General features: G+C 41.8%; 2 protein-coding genes across 4 annotated transcripts in view; both read right to left on the minus strand.

The window, feature by feature from the left end:
* Window positions 1–246: 246 nt before the first annotated feature.
* Btbd7 (BTB domain containing 7) overlaps window positions 247–18,621 on the minus strand; it is an 89,763-nt gene continuing 71,388 nt past the window's right edge. For 2 of the 3 annotated variants that reach the window (XM_008764818.4, XM_008764819.4), the window contains exons 7-11: window positions 12,797–12,940; window positions 11,963–12,152; window positions 9,825–10,003; window positions 7,382–7,831; window positions 247–5,315 (exon numbers count right to left, since the gene is read on the minus strand). In XM_008764818.4, coding sequence (XP_008763040.1) covers window positions 4,497–5,315; window positions 7,382–7,831; window positions 9,825–10,003; window positions 11,963–12,152; window positions 12,797–12,940 — 1,782 coding nt within the window. In that variant the 3' untranslated portion in view covers window positions 247–4,496. The remainder of the gene's footprint in view (window positions 5,316–7,381; window positions 7,832–9,824; window positions 10,004–11,962; window positions 12,153–12,796; window positions 12,941–18,621) is intronic. The other variant, NM_001108720.1, reaches the window with a different exon arrangement.
* LOC100912037 (nuclear nucleic acid-binding protein C1D-like) lies at window positions 14,087–18,583 on the minus strand. Its single transcript, XM_039113352.2, has one exon. It carries the CDS (start codon window positions 15,241–15,243, stop codon window positions 14,632–14,634), a length of 612 nt encoding a protein of 203 aa, XP_038969280.1. The 5' UTR covers window positions 15,244–18,583; the 3' UTR covers window positions 14,087–14,631.

Raw genomic sequence — 18,621 nt, forward strand, 5'->3', positions numbered from 1 at the left:
AAGCGCAAGGCCCTGGGTTCGGTCCCCAGCTCCAAAAAAAAAAAAAAAAAAAAAAAAAAAAAAAAAAAAGGCAGAGAAAGACAGACTACATTTCAAGTCCCCACCCCTCCACTCCATTACCACCGTAGTCTCTGACGGGCAGCCATGTAAGCACTGTGGGAACTGTCACCTACACCTTATTTTATCTCATTCTGTAGATGGAGACCAATGCTGTAAGCTAGAACAGACTATGTCCAACTCAGCAGGTTCTATACAAGCCATTTATTTGAAATGCCAACTATATGGAGGATAAAGTCAGTGTTACATGCGTATCAGTAACAGTAGAAAAATAGAACCAGTGAAAACCTCTGTACAACTGTGATGGTACGCAAAAGAGAAACGTGTCGTTTACAGTGTTTCACACAGACGGATTCAAGTTTGGAGGTACCTAAATAAAAATACTATATATTTCTTTAAAAAACACTATGTACAATTGAAGCGTAAACAAGTTTTACAAAGTACTGGTTATGCAGGTTGTAAAAACACTTGCATAGGACATGAAATCAGTTTAAGAAAGATTTCTGAGCCTTTAGCATTGAAGGCACTTGACTTTACCATTAACAGCACAACCACAAGAAACGCAGTGGTGGAGGCCAGATGTGGCACATACACGGACAGCAAGGGGAGCTCAGGTTTTCCAACTGCCTCATCTAAAAGCACAATTCCCTAGCGTCTACCCAGATACCCAGACAGTCATGTGCAGGCATACCTGAGGACTCTTCCAGAACAGATCTGGTCTCAGAGCTCACATACACACACGAGTAGAAGATATTTCCAGGACACAAACTTGCAGTCGTTCTATAAAAATGGCCGCAGCATTATAATGTTCTGAATACAGAAGATTGATACAGTCATGGACATACTTTGTAAGGAAAACAAAATCAAAAGACTTGCCCAGACAATAACCACATGACAGCTAGTAAACTGATGGGACAAAGAACTTACACTTTACAGAGCACGGCTCAAAGCAGTGTTGAGAGAGGACAGTAAAACACCTGTGGGGAGTGCAGACCAGCTCTTAGCAAGATTATCTGAATGAGGCTTGAAAGTAACTACACGGTAGACTTTGTGACCACTGCAGACCCGGGGATAGCACCCATCACTGCGGCACTGATAGTCTTCACTCCAAAGAGCTTAACTCAGCCCTCAGAAACATGCAAATGCCTTATCACTGCAAAACAATGGTATTATGCAAATTTCATGAAAAGCATTTTTCCCTTAAAAGGCCAAGTTCAGTATGATGAAGACGTATCTCCTTGTTGTAGACACAGGGAGTGTTGATCCTTCAACTCCAGAGAATGCGCCTGAGGCCAGCTTCCACCGGTTGGCGCCAAGTGGCGTTCACTGGCTCGCATTACATTCTGTAGCATCAGCTTCATTTAAATGTACGAGAGTTATACCCATTGCTATCACTGTCAACAAACAATGAAAGAAAACACAACAATGGATGGCAAATGTTAACACAAAACCTGAAACCAAATACAACAGCCAGTGAGGAAGCAAAGTCAAAAATTAGGTTGAGTTATAGAAGAGGTACAGACGACATAAATTTAACACTATAAGCCCTAAAAGCCCAACAGGCTACTGAAATGCTAGGCTAGCGCTGGCCTAGGGACTACACTAAAGAACCGAGTCAATGGAGGAATGTAAAAGGGGGACAGTACATGGAAATTTAAGGATCTATGTTTTGAATGGTTTTAATTGATTTCTCCTTATGAGCCACTGGCAACTTTAAGTTATTTTTCAAGATTACAAAACTAAAACAAAAATACAAGAACAGGATCAACAGCATCTTGAGAACCTAAGAGGTGGTTCTCCAGCCTCAGCACTCGGTGGGACTGGAATGGTGATTGTCCGAACGGCCTGATTGTCCCCGGCCTCAAAAGGAGATCTGGGATTTTTGTGATTTGGTTCTTATTAAATTTTTACACTAAGAAAAATGCCAGTTCCTGTGGCTTAAGGTTTATATTATACATAAATACCATCTTTTCCGAGACCAACCCTACTCACACTTCACATTTGTAAGTACAGCATTAAGAAACTTCATAGGTCACAGCCAGAGGCACGCGCTTAGCTGCCCATGAACACCTATCCTATCGCACACAGCCCCACATCTGCTTATCTTCTGTAAGTCACACCAGTCCACACCCACAGACCAAAGCAAGATTTCCCTCTATACACAGTTTGGCCAGGTAACCTGCTAAGTCGCTAAAAACAAACCTTACAAATTAAATAAGACTACAAACAGTGTCGTTTACTTGTATAATTACACCATATGGATTAGAGAGCACATTTAATGAATTTTCAGAAAAAATAAAAAGTGTGAGATCAATGGTCCTAAAATGTTAAAAAACAAAGCCTGTCAAAGGTGAGGAAGCTTTGATGGACTTGCCTCTCTGCAGCACCTGCACAGTACAGTCTGATCTGGAACAATCTCAATCCACATCAAATAATGAGGTCCCAGAAACAGGTAGGACCAGAATGGAATTGCTTTGCTTCTGCAGCCCGAGACTGTGTGCTTCAGAAGACTCCACTTGTAAAGATGAGCAGAGCCCTGTGGGTTTCTACCTTAAGAAACAAAAAAGAGCCACCTTACAACAGAAATCTGCCTGCCTTGTCCAAGCCTCTGAGCTCAGGATACACATTGCCAGGGTCGTCCAGTACCCAGACTCATGAGTAATCAGCCAGACAACAGAACCAGTGGCAGCGATTACAGGGGCTGGCAGAGATGGGCATGTTCCCGTCTATGCGATTATCTACTGTTAGGATGGTTTAAATGTCAGATCATTCCTGAGTGTATATCCACAGGGTAAAGAAGGAAAAGATCATAAGAGAAACTATAGTTTCAGGAGAAACCAGAGTTGCTGATACCCAATAGAAATCTATTTATTTCAAAGTGTGTGCAATTCACTTCTCCGATAGCTTGTGAAGGCTCCCTAGCCCTGCATAGTTTTAGAGTGAGTGTAAGTGATTCCTAGTTAAATGTATACACACAGAGGAGAGGTTCCCAAATATCTCTTCCATACAGAATGTTCAGGAAGTCTCCTTTCTTCTAGGTGCTACGGCTGTATGTGTTTATAAAAATACAAAAATGAATGTTCAAATGGTGCTGAAGTGATTAAAAAACTTAAATACTAATATATTTACATAGGAAAGTAAGAAAAAACAAAAGACAAATAAAAACAGTCCTTAGCTCACACGTTGCCCTTGAACGAACCCACATGCTCAGTGATTCAGTGAATACCAAACCAGCATCTCCAGTGGAGTTCAAGTAGGACATGTAGTGTTTTACTGAAAACAAAATCAGTTTTTCTGGTGGTAAAGCACTATGCATTATTCACCTTTATAGAAGACACCAAAATCCAGATATACTGACAATATTAAGAAAAACGTATGATTACAAATACCAAATGACGTACAGAAAACTGAAGCCCTTTCCCCCCCCACAAAATGCAAGACAACCACAGGCAGTCATTTCCCCCAGTATAGTGAGTCATATGCAGAGCCAGGCACCCCATCAGTGCAGTGTGCCCTGTGTGTGATGTCACCACCTCTGCTACTGTTTTTGGAGGCAGAGCTCAGACATCCAGTCTAATCTTGAACTTACTACGTAGCCTGAAACAACCTTGAACTTCTGACCGGCTGTCTCCACTCCCATGGGCTGGGACTGCCAGTGTACACATTTCCACTGAGCCCAGCACTACTGTTTTTTAATACTAAAGCCTACTTTCCTTATGCCATTTGAGTGAGTAGCTCTACTCCAGAATCTACAGGGTTCCCGACAAAACCGCACTGTAATTAAATAGCAGCCACAGGCTGGATATCAGGGCTTTCCTCCTTGTTCTTTACTGAATCAAAAAAGCATCAAGACCTGGACTTCTGCTGTGGGGAATGAAGACTGGCTTTCAAGACTTATAAAAAAGAATGACATTGGATTTATGGAGACTGAGCAGGAAGATTTCTCAACGGAAACAATCACCAAAAAAGAGAGGAGCGATTGATGTGCTGTTCTTTGGAATTTCTATAATTAAAAAATAAACACAACTATTTTGTAAGAAAATACATCTTAGTGTGCAACCCAATGCACATGGAAACTGGTAGATGATAGGTAAAATGCAAAAAGTATGAAAATACAGTCCTTTAAATGTAGCAATAAAGTTTAACACACTGTTATAAAATCAATACAAATAAAATGTACAAGTGCAAAAAGTCATCTGTAAAGAGAAAGTGCCAGCTTGCTTGCTCTTGAAGATGCTCCCCACACAACTGTTAAACACGAAAGACAGATGCAGCGTTCAAAACAATCCCCTTAGCATGCCATGTCTAATAAACACATACACACAGAAGCTACGATAACATGTGAAACTGAGCTGGCATCGACAAACCGGTCAGTAAGTTGTTGGGTTACATCATAAGACGGGATGTTTCACATCTCAGGCACAGACTTGGAAGCTACTTCAGAGGGCAGACTTTTTGTAGAGGAAGTCTGGTTTACTTGGCGACCTCCTCCCTCTGCTAATGGAATCGTCCCTTTCCAGATCTGCATTTCTCTGAGCTCCATGGCCCAGGGACTCACTGTCTGTCAGTCTTCTACTAGATCGCTCTTCGAGAACTTCAGAGCTACATGCAGAATGGGAAGGAGGTCTGTTAGGTGTCAGCCCAAAAGTCAAGTCAGTTTCTACTGCAGTTCGTGCCCTGACATGGGCTGGACCATTACTAGCATTTTCTGAGGCTGCTGAAGGGAAGTCTGGCCTCTGTGGAGGCTGCTCAACAACATCCAGGCGTATTGGCTCGTTCTTCTGCTTATGTGGATGCCCATCAGGAGAAAGTGGATATTCTCTCCTAGTGTCTTCCTGCTTTTTAGGAGAGGTCTGACCAGGTAGGTAAGCTGACTTTAAGCCATTTGGTGATGCCTTATTGTGGCTGTACAAGTCCGGACCAAAATATCTACCACGAGAAGGGGAAGGAGTGCGTCTGCCAGGAGCAGGAGTGGAAGGCCTGCAGGCAGCATTTGGGAAGTCATAGAGATCTGGGTATTCCTGCTGACTTTCTCTACCGTCTGGTTTCTGCTCTAGTGTGTGTTTTTTCCGAGACGTGTGTGTATGTCTCTGTGGAATACATGAGAGATGCTGGGGAGGCCCTGGTCCTGCTTCGGAAACTGTCTGGCATAATTCTGTGTCTGCAGCAAGCTCTGGGAGCCTCCTGTCCTTGAGTGACAATGTAGACACCCCCATGGCGATATCTGGCATCAGATCATTCAGCACAGGCTGTGGACACTGAGGCAGAAACAAAGGAGCATGATCAAAAAGAAAAAAAAAATCCATGCATTTCTTTAAAATCACATCATTGTACTTAGGAGTCCTAAACCACAATTATACATATAAGAACAATACAAACCACTGCAGTCTCCTAAGAGGTTGCCCTTCCCTGAGCACCAGGCAGCTCTTCAGCTCTCTGTCTATGATTGGGATTGTACCCAAGTCCAGTGCACACACTTCTACCACTCAACTTCCTTTGAGATGACTTGAGATCACCACGTTAACATTTGACTGTATTGTTGAGATGTAATTTAACCATTTGCTTACTCACCTCGCCCCTGTGTACCCATGTCTCTTTTCTCTCCTCTACCCTACCCTCCTCTGAAGGTCTATGTATCTTGGCTGTCCTGGAAACCTTGTAGACCAGGCTGGCCCTGAACACACAGAGATCTGTACCTCTGCCTAAGTGATGGGATTAAAGGTGTGTGTCACTATGCAGAACCGAAGCAGATTCTCTTACTCAAGCCTAGAACTCACTGATAATGGTTAACCTGCCTAGCCATCTTAGTCTGGGGAATCCCTTTCAACTTTCTGATGCTGGGATTCCACGTGGGCTGCCACAACCTCCTGGCTTTTATGTAGGTTCTAGGAATCTAAATTTAGGTGTGGGGCTAGAGAGATAGCTCAGTGGTTAAGATCACTATCTTCTCCTCCAAAGGACCTGTGTTCAATTCCCAGCACCCACATGGTGGCTCACCACTATCTGTAATCACAGATCTAGGGGATCCAATACCTTCTTCTAACTTCCATGGGCACCAGGCATAGGAACCAAGTATGCATGTGGTACATAGACTATACATGCATGTAACACAATCATACACAATTAAAAATTAAAAAAGAAAACCAAACCTGGGTCTTCTTGATTGCACAAGAAAACTTTGGACAGCTATCTCCAACATTCTTGGGTCGGTTCTGTGAGAGAGGGTGGCCCTAGCTGGCCTGAAATTTGCAGCAATCCCCCTTCTTTGCTTCGTGTGCACAGGTATTACAGATGAACCAGTATGCTCAGCTTGTTTATTTTCATTTTCTTATGTTTTTGGTTGTGAGCCTAGCCTTTAACTGCCAAGCCATCTCTCCAGCCCTTATTTTCATTTTCTAAGTGTCTAAGTTGAACCCATCTTTCTACTTCAGACTGTACAGTGCCACAGTGTGTGTCACCATACCCAGCTCTATTATTAGAAATTTGATTATTTACACTTTTCAATATAGTCAGGATTGTATCAGTGAATATATTAATAGATAACCTTTAAAGAGAATTGTACTTAAAATATAAAATAGGAAGGCTAGGCCATCGGAGAGCAGGGAGGGACAAAGGGACAGAAAGGAAGGATAATGATAAGGTATGTACTAGCTTGTCACTTCCAAAGAGGTCTACTTTAATGATGTTTCCCTGAATAGGGTCACATTTAGTTTTCTCCATTGAATGCTGCTGATAGCACATGGCAGAGTGTGAAGAATTAGAAGTCATTGCTGTTTTTCTCAAATGTATTACATAAAACTGAAGTCCAACCTCTAGAAGCTCGAAAATGAGGTAAAAACCCTCTGTCAATTACTACTTACTTGCCCTGGCAACCAGAGCTGAGTCAATGAGGCTCTGACAAACGAGCAGGCTGGAGGTGGAGATGCGCATTAGGACTTCTTTCTGCTGCTTTTCTCAATGGGGACTCTTTGTCACACACCCTGACACTAGTGGTCACAGTGCTTAGGAGCACACAAGATTCTACAGATATGTTTGCATGGAGGATCTGGACACTGGTAACCTGCATGTGCACTGCTCAATCACTGTGCTACAGCTAGTGGGCAGGGCTCAGCAGGAGACTGCCTGCTGCGATCTCACTCACCTCAAGTCTCTCCTATCTATGCTTGCCCTCCTCTTTTTTTTCAATCCCTTGAAGAGAAGCTTGGAGCTAGTCAGTAACCCTTCTGGGTGTTGCTAAGTCCCATCAGGATCCCTGGAGCTGAGGGAACAGCTCCTAAGGCCCTATGCCTTTGCTTTAAAGAAAATTATCTAAGTGTAGACTCACCACTTGCTTCTCAGATATTACTGCTGCTGAGGCAGCAGCAGCGGCAGCAGCAGCAGCAACCGTCTGTCTCCCCAGAGCTGTGGTGTTGGTACAGTCGGGAGGCGCTACTTTAACACCTGGCAAATAGACTGGGGGAGGGCCAGGTTTAGGAGCTGTTCTGGAGTGAAACAGTGAATGATTACAGGGGTAAGAAAATGAACGGGAAGGGTGATGACTGGGAGGCCTTTGTTTCCAGCCTGCTTTGAGCTGGTTATGGATTGGAGTAGCTGGAGGGTGGTATGGAGGGGGAGGAGGGGGAAGAGGTGGATGGAAGGCCACGAAAGAGTCTAGGTCTGTAAACATGGTTTCTGCAGTAGGGGTGCTGTTGACACGACATCTCCCAGGCTGCCTCATTGTCAAGAGCGGACTTTCATCCCCAAATCGTTCATCAGGAAAGAACTTGTGAGGATTCTAAGAAAGATTATAAAAAAGTAAAAGTTAGCATTTTAGCCCAGGCTGCCCTTGAACTCCTAACTGAGGATGACCTCGATGAGGATGAGCTTCAGACTCTCTGGCCTCAACCTCCCAAGTGCTGGGATTACAGATATGAGCACTATGCCTGGTTGTGTTAGATTTTCTTTTTCCTCTGATAGCACAGGCTGGTCTCCAACTCACTATGTAGTAGAGACTGCCTTAAACTCCTAATTTTCTGGCTTCAGCATTCCAAGTGCTGGACCACATGCATGCCACTTCATCTGGCTTATGTCTGTAAATGGAAATTTACAGGTTGAGAGAATTAAGTCAGGTACCAAGGCAGAGCCAGGAGGCAGCACAAAGCTGCTCCACTAATATCCTAGCAAGCGGCTCAGGCATCTTTAGCAAGATCATGTGACAAAGCCAAACTCCAGTAGTAAAATGTAATTCAAATATGCCATTGCTGAAGAAATTAACACGGAAACCAAGAAAGTATCTTTCTACAAAGTTTCTGATACAACATCTTTGTATCTATCTGAAATAACTACAAAACACCATGCCTTACACATTAGGCATTAGTGAGTTACACGAAGATACTGATAAATGTAGAATGTTTCTGTACAATTTATAAAATTAAGATACTGTTATGAAATATATTCTGTAGATCAGACTAGCCTTGAACTCAGAGATCCACCTGCCACCACCATCTGGATATATACAGGGTCTTACTATATAGTTCTCACTGGCCTGGAACTCCCAATGTAGGCTGGGCTGGCCTTCAGCTCAGAGATCTGCCTGCTAGGATTGAAGGCATGTGACCCCCACACTCAGCCAGAAAATACAATTTAAAATGGCAAAGGGAAATGTTGCTAAGAAGAATGATGCCAATAGACAGGCTAACACTGAAGGGGGAAAATCACAAGGCCATAGCCCCAAATAAAGAACTACAGGCAACTAAGGAATGCTTAGAGTGGGAGAAATATTCTTCCCCAGGGAGAGGATACCAATTGGTCTTCCAATACCAAGTGGTCAGTCCTGGAAGCACGCGCGTGTGCGTGTGCGTACACACACACACACACGCACACGCGAGCGCACACACACACACACACACACACACACACACACACACACACACACACTTACTTCACTGTAAGGTCTAAATCATTCACTGTAAGGCCTAATTCATTCACTGCTTTTTTAGGAGCACCATACCACACAAAACCAGTTGCAACTGCGGCTAAGGGTATTTGAAAGCAAGGCAAAAAAGTTTGCATCAGTTGGCAAGATGAAATTAAAATTTATTTAAAGTTATCATTTAAATATTTCATTAGACTATTTTACAAGCCCAACTTTAAGTGTAAAACCAATGTTATTGGGTTTTTTTGTATCTAATGACTACAAATGAGGGTTTGTGTTTTCTTGCTAGGTTTAAAAAAATAGAAGCATTTAATGTATGCATGTATGTATGCATGTATGTATGTATGTATGTATGTATTTATTTTTTATGATTCTCAGGTTGTGTTCGAAAACAACTCCTGAGGGGAAAAAAGTGAAGAAACAAGAGACCTGGATGACCAGTGTGTGTAACAGGAGTCAAACTGCAACTGTAGTGGCCATTGTAATCAGTGAGGCCTGGCATTTCCTGCTCCCTCCTCTAATCTCTCTGAGATAGAAGTCTGCTTGTTCTGCCTCAAGCACGCAGCTGCTTTCCATAACATCCTGTCTACACTTCAGAGGCGAGGAGAGAGCCATCAGCGTGGGTAAGTGACTTTATCTGCTTAGCAGATTACAAACAGCAGAGCCAACTCTGTGTTCAGGCTGCTCTACCAAGTTGTTTCTCACAGGAGAAACCTGAAGGCTATTAAAGACACCAAGGAACTATTAAAGACGCTAAGGAACAAGTAGGAAGAAAAAGCAGTAGCTGAGGGCTCCTCAGGAAACCTGACTGATATTCCAGGCTCCCTCTCCCCAACTCAGTATTGTGTCCTACCTGCAGGAGCTCTGCAGCAGCATCTGCAAGACCAAACTCTCTGAGCACTCGGATCTGGATCTCATAGCTGACGGTGGCGCCTTCCCCACAGTTCAGTGCATAGGCTCTCTGCACCTGCTCTGTGTGCCGCAGTTCCTGCAGGCGCCTCACCATGTCCTTCATAATGAGGAGACGAGGAACTAGAAGGAGAGAGACAGGACCATTCCTGAGCTACACAAGAATACTCAGCAAGCGCAAGGAGAAGCATATGCTGTAGCAGAGTCTCCTCAGACATTTTTTTAAAGATAATATTTTAATTCCTAGAAAACTCAATTTATATGTCTCCAATTATTTTCCAAGGTTTTAAAATTTCTCTGGGTCCCAAAAGCTCTTGATTACATACTCAACAGCTCTTAAAATCTATCACTTTCAGCCACAGCTCAAATACAACTGTACTGGTATGTCCCTGCACTCCGTAGGCAGAGGCAGGCGGATCTGTGAGTTCAAGGTCAGCTTGTTCTACAGAGTGAGTTCAAGGACAGCCAAGGGCTACAAAGAGAAATCCTGACCAAAAGAACCAAAGCAACAAAAACAAAAAACCCAAGCCACTTTATTTGTACCTGCTCTTCTCAGAAGGTGGAGGGCATTCCATGTCTTCCAAATATACAGAAGAGCTCACCAGAAGGGCTGCGAGGCAGCACAGTGAGGCAGCGCTCACCTAACCTTATTTCCCACCACAAGCAAACAAAATATAAAGTAAATGTTTTAAGTTCTGACAAACACCAGGGGTTGTACTTGGGCAATTAGGGTTACAAAACAAAAGGCATGAACCCTGTTCTCCAAAACTTCTGGCTTTAGACACTGTAAACTCAGTATGCAAATAGAGTGCAGGAAGCAGCACCCAGGCTGGACTGAGGGGAAGGAAGGGAAGGAAAGGTCCTTTAGACAAGAAGATATTGACCAAGGAGGATTCTAGAAAGCAGGCAGGAAAAGGAAGCAAGGGAGGCTTTCTGAGCAGAAGACAGGTGCATATAACATATGCAAGTGGGAGAAACCATGACACAAACAGCTGGCTTGACAGTAGAACCCAGCGCTCAATGGTACAATAGAAGTGTACTGACAGATGACAGGCAAATGATTTAAACACATTCTGTGTACACCAGGTACTTGTGTTTATAGGGATTAATAGGACCAGAGCTGTGACTCCCTGACAATCACTCTGTAACTACTTAACACAAACATGCTGGCTAGTTTAATGTCAACTTGACACAAGGGAGCTTCAATTGAGCAAATCCCTCTAGAAGTTTGTTGGGCTGTGGGCCAGCCTGTAGAGCATCTTCTTAATTAGTGATTGATGTGGGACGGCCCAGCCCATTGTGGGTGGAGCCATCTTAGAGCTGGAAGTACTAGGTTCTATAAGAAAGCACACTGAGCAAGCCGTAGTCTAAATTAATCTCTCTCTTCATACTGTTACCCAATGTACATATAAGTACACATATAGTAGCCAAATATGAAAGCAACTTATGGAAGACAACAGTTCAAAATAAAGCTGTGAATGAGATGGAGTTGTGTCAGCACATCACTCATCCTTCTCCCTAGCTGTGTAAGCAGAGATGCACGGTACTACTGCTAACGCCATACTCTGCTAGACTTACCCTGAAGTCTGCAACCACAAGTGGTGAGGGCTGGCAGGCACTGAGTTTCTGATCACTAGTCATCGCTGTCTTTGGATGTGACAGTTCAAAATCAAGGTCTGGCCAACCATAAGCCCAAACTCCAGTAAACTTGGGTGTGGTGAAAAGGTCTCTAGGAGCAAACAGGGATTGCATTTGGGAGAGGAGGACAGAGCAGTCGCCTCCTGAAGGTTTTTGTTTTTGAGATGGGTTCATTATGTAGCTAGGATCTCCTTGCCTTTCCCACTTAGGTTCTGGGACAACAGGTATATGCCATCATGCCTGCCTCAAAAGGGTTCTTATATGACAGAAATAAAATCTGAATCCTCTAAGGCAGTCATTCTTCACAGGAATGATTCTGTCCCACAGTGCATATCTGGCAATGGAACAATGCACAAAGGGCACTGAAATGTGGGGAGACTCAACACATGTAAGAGAGAGGTTCAACAGGCAATTGTTAAAACTAAAGAACTGGTACTGCCTTACCTGGGATTTCATTGGCTACAACTGATGGAGGGCTTGACTGGTTACTGCTGATCTGCTGGTGGCTGATCATGTGGCAGCACTGGGGCATGGCATTGCTGACCATGTAAAGTGTGTCTGGAACGTTGGACATTCGCACCATTCGGAGTCGCACCAGGTCTGTTTGCTCCACCATCATCTCATCCAGCACCGACTGGAACATTGGAGCACAACTGGTCAGCAAGATCACCACCACCACCACCACCACCACCACCACCACCACCACCACCACCACCACCACCACCACCTCATAATAGAATCTTGTTGGTGATTTAAAAGAGTATTAGTTTCTCAAACTCCACACCAAAATTATGTGTGTGAACACATCTAATAAAGCAGTGTTCTGTTCTCATATTATCTTAGTTTCTCAGAGAGTTCTCTATATTACAGTACACACAGGGCCTGCTATTTACTAACAAGATCGAAACTTTGTTTAAATGCTTATCTTAAAACTAATCTGAACTCAAAAGTCAGCTATTCTGGAAGGTTAATCCGAGGAATCACATGTCTCTTAGTTTATGAGGAAGATAAGCAAAGCAGCTTGCTTCAGTCCTCTCCCACTCTGCAGACTGAAGCACAGCTGTCTTGCAGCTATAATAATTTGCAAGGCAAGAAAATGCATCTCTAAGTTTTAAAAACATCCTTGAAAATTAATTAAACACTGCAGAAAATGACTGAAAAACTAGAATTGACTTTCATTTTCCCTATTACTACATGTATGGGTGGCTTACAAATAATAAACCTCTGTGCATGTGGTTGGTAATAAACTCATCTGCTACCCTCCAATGTTTTCATTACCTTCGCTTCTTCCACATACGGAGAAAACAGCCGAGGACGAACATATATGCCAGCATTTTTTTGCCGAAGCCAGGCATTTGATTTCCCCCCTTCTGTTGTAGGAAGCATATCTGATGGGGGTGTACTGATCAAGCCTCTTTTCATCTTAAAAAACAAAATGAACAAATCTTTTTAATAAATAAACAAGATATATGCAGCACTACAATACTAGTAACACAACAATATTATAGCTATAAAACAACTGCACAAACTACCACCATTTAAATAAGAATCTAGGAGTGTTATGTAACCTTACAATACTTTAAACGTTTAGTAGCAGTACAGAATATGGCAGTATGAACCATGACTGTCTCCTCTCCTCTAGAAGACTGGTCATTTTACAAAGACACATAAATACAAATTTATTAATTTGGACTAATTTGGGTAAAATTTGATGAGAACTGATTATTTTTTCCTTGTTTATTCTGCCCCCAACACTACCCAAGACAAAACAGCATGGAGTTGGTCTTACTCACAGCACAGAACACTAGCAGGCTCTCTTCTCAGGGAGTGTGACCTGATGCCAACCCCAATAGCCCAAATCAGAAAACGTGTGAACGCTTTTCAGTTTACTGGGGAGATCTCTTTAGATGTGGGCCTAGTAACAGCAATGTGATCACAGATGACTTGTTTATTAACCTTAAGGGCCCCACTGTAGGGCTGCTGTGTGGTTCTGGAGGTGGGGAGCCACAAGACTAAAAATTTTAAGTGTCACCCCATGGTTTCCTTAATGATGCTAGGAACCCATAAATAAGCCCCTTAGGTCCTCCTATAATGGTAAAGATTAAACGAAAGCGACACAGCGTGGTCTGCACTAGCAGTTACTAAGAGAACACAGCAATGCAGTCATAAGCAAATCTAGACTGGGCTAAGGATGGAATGAAGAACAGATGAGTACACATCCTAAACAATGTCCACTATGCCTGGGTATAGTGGTCCACAGCCTTCTTCCCAGCACTCAGGAGGCAGAGACAGGCAGATCTCTGAGAGTTTAAGCTGGCCTCATCTATAGATTACCCTATGTTGGAAACAAAAAAAAAACCAACCAAACAAAATCAAAATAGAAATGAATTTGGCTTGAGTCTAGAGTTCTAAATAGAACCAGAAAGTATTTCTGCAAGTTTACGTTTTCTTTAAGTGTAACATCTACCCCACACATTAGCTTAGATTATTTTAGAATAATAAAACATAGCGCAGTATTTAAAAAGTAGAGAAGATAAAGACAACAATCCAAACAATCTATTATAACTGTTTCTTTTTTTTTTTTTTAATGAATGAGAATATTTTATTTTAAATGGAACATGAAGAATTAAAGTACGGCCTGAAGGTTTCAATTTTGTACTGTGAACATCAAGACAGCAATTACTCCTAAAAAAAATTCACAGAAACATGTTGAACTAACTGAACAGAAACCAGAGTGGGTATTTAAGTCATTACATTTCTCATCATTGTGAAAACAGATGTCCTCTAACAACTCCAGTCTACAGACAGCACACTTCATCATAACACTACATTTAAAACACTACAAACGTTTACAAAGAACATTTGGATTTCACAATTGCTTATAGAATATCTTTCAATATTAAAACATCATGATGCTTTATATGAAAATCAATAACGACAACTTAATCTTTCTCAGCAAAAAAAAAGATTCAGTATCACAAAATTTAATGTGTAAATTTATACATGAATTCAAAAAGGAATCCATTTAAACACCACATGGTCACATAAGTACACTGTAAACTGATAAAAATGATGTACTTTTTGAAAACACGTACATCAAAACCAAAAGATTATTAGTGTTTACTTTTCCCTTTATTAGCCACTTTTGGTGTGTTTTTTGGTTTGGGTTCCCAGAGTGCATTTTTGACAAATCTCGACGCGGCCCCTCTGTCCAGCTTGGCAGCCTTCTTCTTGTCTGTTATTTCTTTGACTCTGTTCATGTAGACTCGGATTCTTTCCAACTCCTGCTTCACTGGATGCTCCTTGGGATTAACTCCTTGAGTTGCCAAGTAAACCCAAAACATTGAATTTAATGTATATGCAGAAACTAAATCCACCTTTGCTTGTTCCAGTGGGTCCAACTTCTGCAACAACTCATTTCTAGAAACAGACATCATGGTCTTCAGCATGTCATCCACCGCCCCCAGGGAGCTCTCCAGAGCTGTCAAAGAATCGTGAATTTCTACGGGATAGTCTTCATTCATTTCTTCACCTGCCATTGTGACCAACTCAATACCGTGGACGCCTGTCTCCGGAAAAGAGGTCGCGCAATGATGACGCCATGACACGGTTTTTGCCTCCCGCGCATGCGTCCTTATAACTGTTTCTACTGATATACTGTAACATCCTTCCTCTGCTCCCACAGTGTCTCTGTGTAGTCTGGCTGTCCTCCAACTCAGATCCATCTGCGTTTGCCTCCTGAGTGCTGAGACTAAAGACTTAAGCCACCACGTCTTTCTTTTTCTTTTTCTTTTTCTTTTTGAGGCTGGGGACCGGACCCAGGGCCTTGAACTTGCTAGGCAAGTGCTCTACCGCTGAGCTAAATCCCCAACCCCACGTCTTTCTTGAGACCAGTTCTCACTATGCAGCCCTGTTTGGCCTAACACTCATGAAATTTGCTCTGCCTCTGTAGTGCTGGGATTAAGGGCATGTGCTATCATGCCCAACTCTTATAGCCTTTAAAAGAATTTATCATTAGCATTTTTCCCATTGCTATATTAGTTTTTGTTTGTCTTTGAGGCATGGTCTCATGATGCCAGTCTGGAACTCTATTTGACCAACTGGCCTCGAACTCAAGAGATTCACTTGCCTCTGCCCCTGGAGCACTGGGATTAAAGGTGTGCACCATCCTGCTTGGTTCTGCAATAGTTTTTATACTGTTATTCAAGGCAGTAAAATATTCTCTTGAATAGTCATATTTTCAGTGTTATTAGAAATTTAGGATACTTCTAAATATTTAAATAGTATTAAGCATCTGATTGCTTATATATACATACATGAGCACAAATTTATTCCTACTAGAGATAGCATTTGAAAGAAGAAATGACAAGACCAAAGAGTATGAACATATTGACGGGTCTTAACATGTCTAATTGCTGTACCCCAGACTGCTGCAGTCAAGTGTTACTAAGGTGCCTCTGTATTTCCCTGTAGCCAATCTTTGGCTACTTTGTGGGTTCTTCTCTTTTCCACCCTTTTAACCCCCTAATGCTAGATAGGGGGAAAAAAAAAAAAGGAATAGAGTGGAAAGGAAAGTGATTGTTGTATAATGTCAAGGGTTGGAAAGGGGGTGACATTGTTACACTATTTCCTGCTGATTATGGGCATCAAGTTCCTTGTGGCAAGCACGATATCTAATTTCTTCTTCTTGTTGTTTCTCCTTTGCACATGACTACTTAACAAACCATGGCCAACAGCAACTAACTACCAACCCTAACAATCCCCAACAGCCCCCTACAACCACCCAATAACCCATCCCACCACTTGAGGAGTTGAAACTTACATACCCTCTGAATAGCCCCCAGAATTCCAAATGTCATGCAATCGCAGATATCTGCAGCTGGTAAAAATTACACCTCTGCTAGAGCATGAGACATCATAGTCAGCTGCTGTGAAGCATGGCTGTAGCCATTTTGTTCCATGCCCACCAGCTATTTTCTATTGTTGTTATATGCCTGCCAGTCATTGATGCAGAAAAATAACTTGACTCAGACCAGAGTCCTGCTGACCTTGCTGACCCACACACATACCCTGTAATATTTTCTGTATGTTATGATGTTTTTTTAATCTTAAGAAATTTCACAACTATAAGCTTCATGTAGGACCCATCAAATTAAAGGTCGATGTGAACTACTATGGTTTTGTGGTTTTAGCCTTTATAAGCTGGCCCTGAGAAATGTCCAGTGCGCACAGCTTTGAGCTGCTGCCATGGTTGATCAGTCTTGGGATGTACATACAATAAACCATCTCTGTTTAACTAAGCTCGGTATTTGGTTTGTGGGGTGACTCCTGGACCCCAACAATATTAACATTATTTACTAATTCTTTGACAATTTTATACATATTTACAATTCTTTGACATGCATATAATGTATTTTGGTAACTGTCAACTCTGTTACCTTCTCTCATCTTCTTCCCAACAAACTCTATTTTCATGTCTTTTTCGAACCACTGAATTTGAACAGGGTTGCTTGCATGAACATGAATGTGGGGCAATTTCTTGGAGCATGAGTGACTTAACAGCAGCCATGTCTCTGAAGAACACAACTTTCTCTCCCCTTAGCAACCACTAAGTTAACAATACATCTTCAGGGGAGGGGTGGGGCCTCATAAGCCCCTCTAACAGAAACCAGTTTCATGTGCAACAAAATAAATTTTGTTTTGCTAAGGAGCTAATTTAGTACCACACTTACTGATGATGATTGGCATGCTTTTTCTAGGCTACTTTTTGCCTTACTTGCTTGATATTAGTGCAAAATATGTTTACGTCTAAAAGAGTTATTGCTTTTTTCACTGTGCTCTTTTTTGAAGAACTCTAGGAATGGTTTCTAAACAATTTAGCATCATACCTCAAGAACATAAACAGAGCAAAAGAATCCCATTCATTCACAGAATCTAAAAACAATCTCAAGGAAGTTAAGATTGGATTAGTTGTTACTAAAGGCAGAAGGAAGTACATGATGTGAATATATGTCACAAGAATGTTGATAGAAAGAGTAAGTCTTTTGTTGTTGTTTTTTGTTTTTACATAGTAAGGTGACTAGGTAACAATAATATATAAGCTATACTTCAAAACAGCCAAAGGGGCGTTCTAAAGTTTCTTATTATAAAGAAACTGCAAACATTTAAGGTGGTAGGTATGCTAAGTAAGCAGACTTAATCATCACATTATACATAATTGCTCTGAAAACACTCATTACATTACACTGTATATATGTATAATTGTTATGTAAAAACTTGATAAAGAAAAATTGTTTATAATGATTTTCAGGTTCTATATAAAATATATAAATGTATATATATACTATATTCATTAATTCAAGCAATTATTCTAGGAGCTGGATAGATGGCTGAAGAGCAGTTATGAGGACTGCAGTTCAGATTTCAGCATCCATATAACCAGCCAGGTTTCCTGCAAAGACCTGTAACTCTAACTCACAGGGTTCTTCTGATGCCCTCTACTGGCCTTTGTGCCTAGGTGTACACATGGACACACACACCTCTTTAAAAATTCATTTAAAAATTATGAGTAACCTAATCAACTCCATGAACACATATTCCCCAATTTCTCCTCTTTTATTTTCAAGACAAGGTCTTTCGTTGTAGACCTGGCGGTCCTAGAGCTCACATGTAGATGAAGCTGGCCTTGAACTCAGAGATCCACCTGCCTCTGCTTCCTGAGTAATGGGATTAAAGTTTGCCCAGCTCCATTAATCTTCGACTGAATTAAAATGCATTCAGATGACTCATGTAGTGTACATATATGAGCCAATGTCCTTTATTTACTACTGTTCTTGAAACGTCTCCAGAGGTAATTTCTATCTTTTCATACAAACCAAACTGATTTACACTGATAAATGGCCAAATTAATTCACCTGAAAACCATTTTCTTGAAACAAGACCCACGTACCCACGGGACATTAGCACTGAGCAGCATATTTTCTTGTATTACAGGAAACACTGGGGACATAACACTGTACCATCAGACATCTGTTTGTTTCTGTCCTCTGAAAACCTAGTTTTGAGTCTTTTGCTAGTAGGAAAAATTACGTAAAAGAACTAAA

This window comes from Rattus norvegicus, chromosome 6 (assembly GCF_036323735.1).
Source record: "Rattus norvegicus strain BN/NHsdMcwi chromosome 6, GRCr8, whole genome shotgun sequence".
In the NCBI taxonomy this organism is placed as follows: Eukaryota; Metazoa; Chordata; class Mammalia; order Rodentia; family Muridae; genus Rattus; species Rattus norvegicus.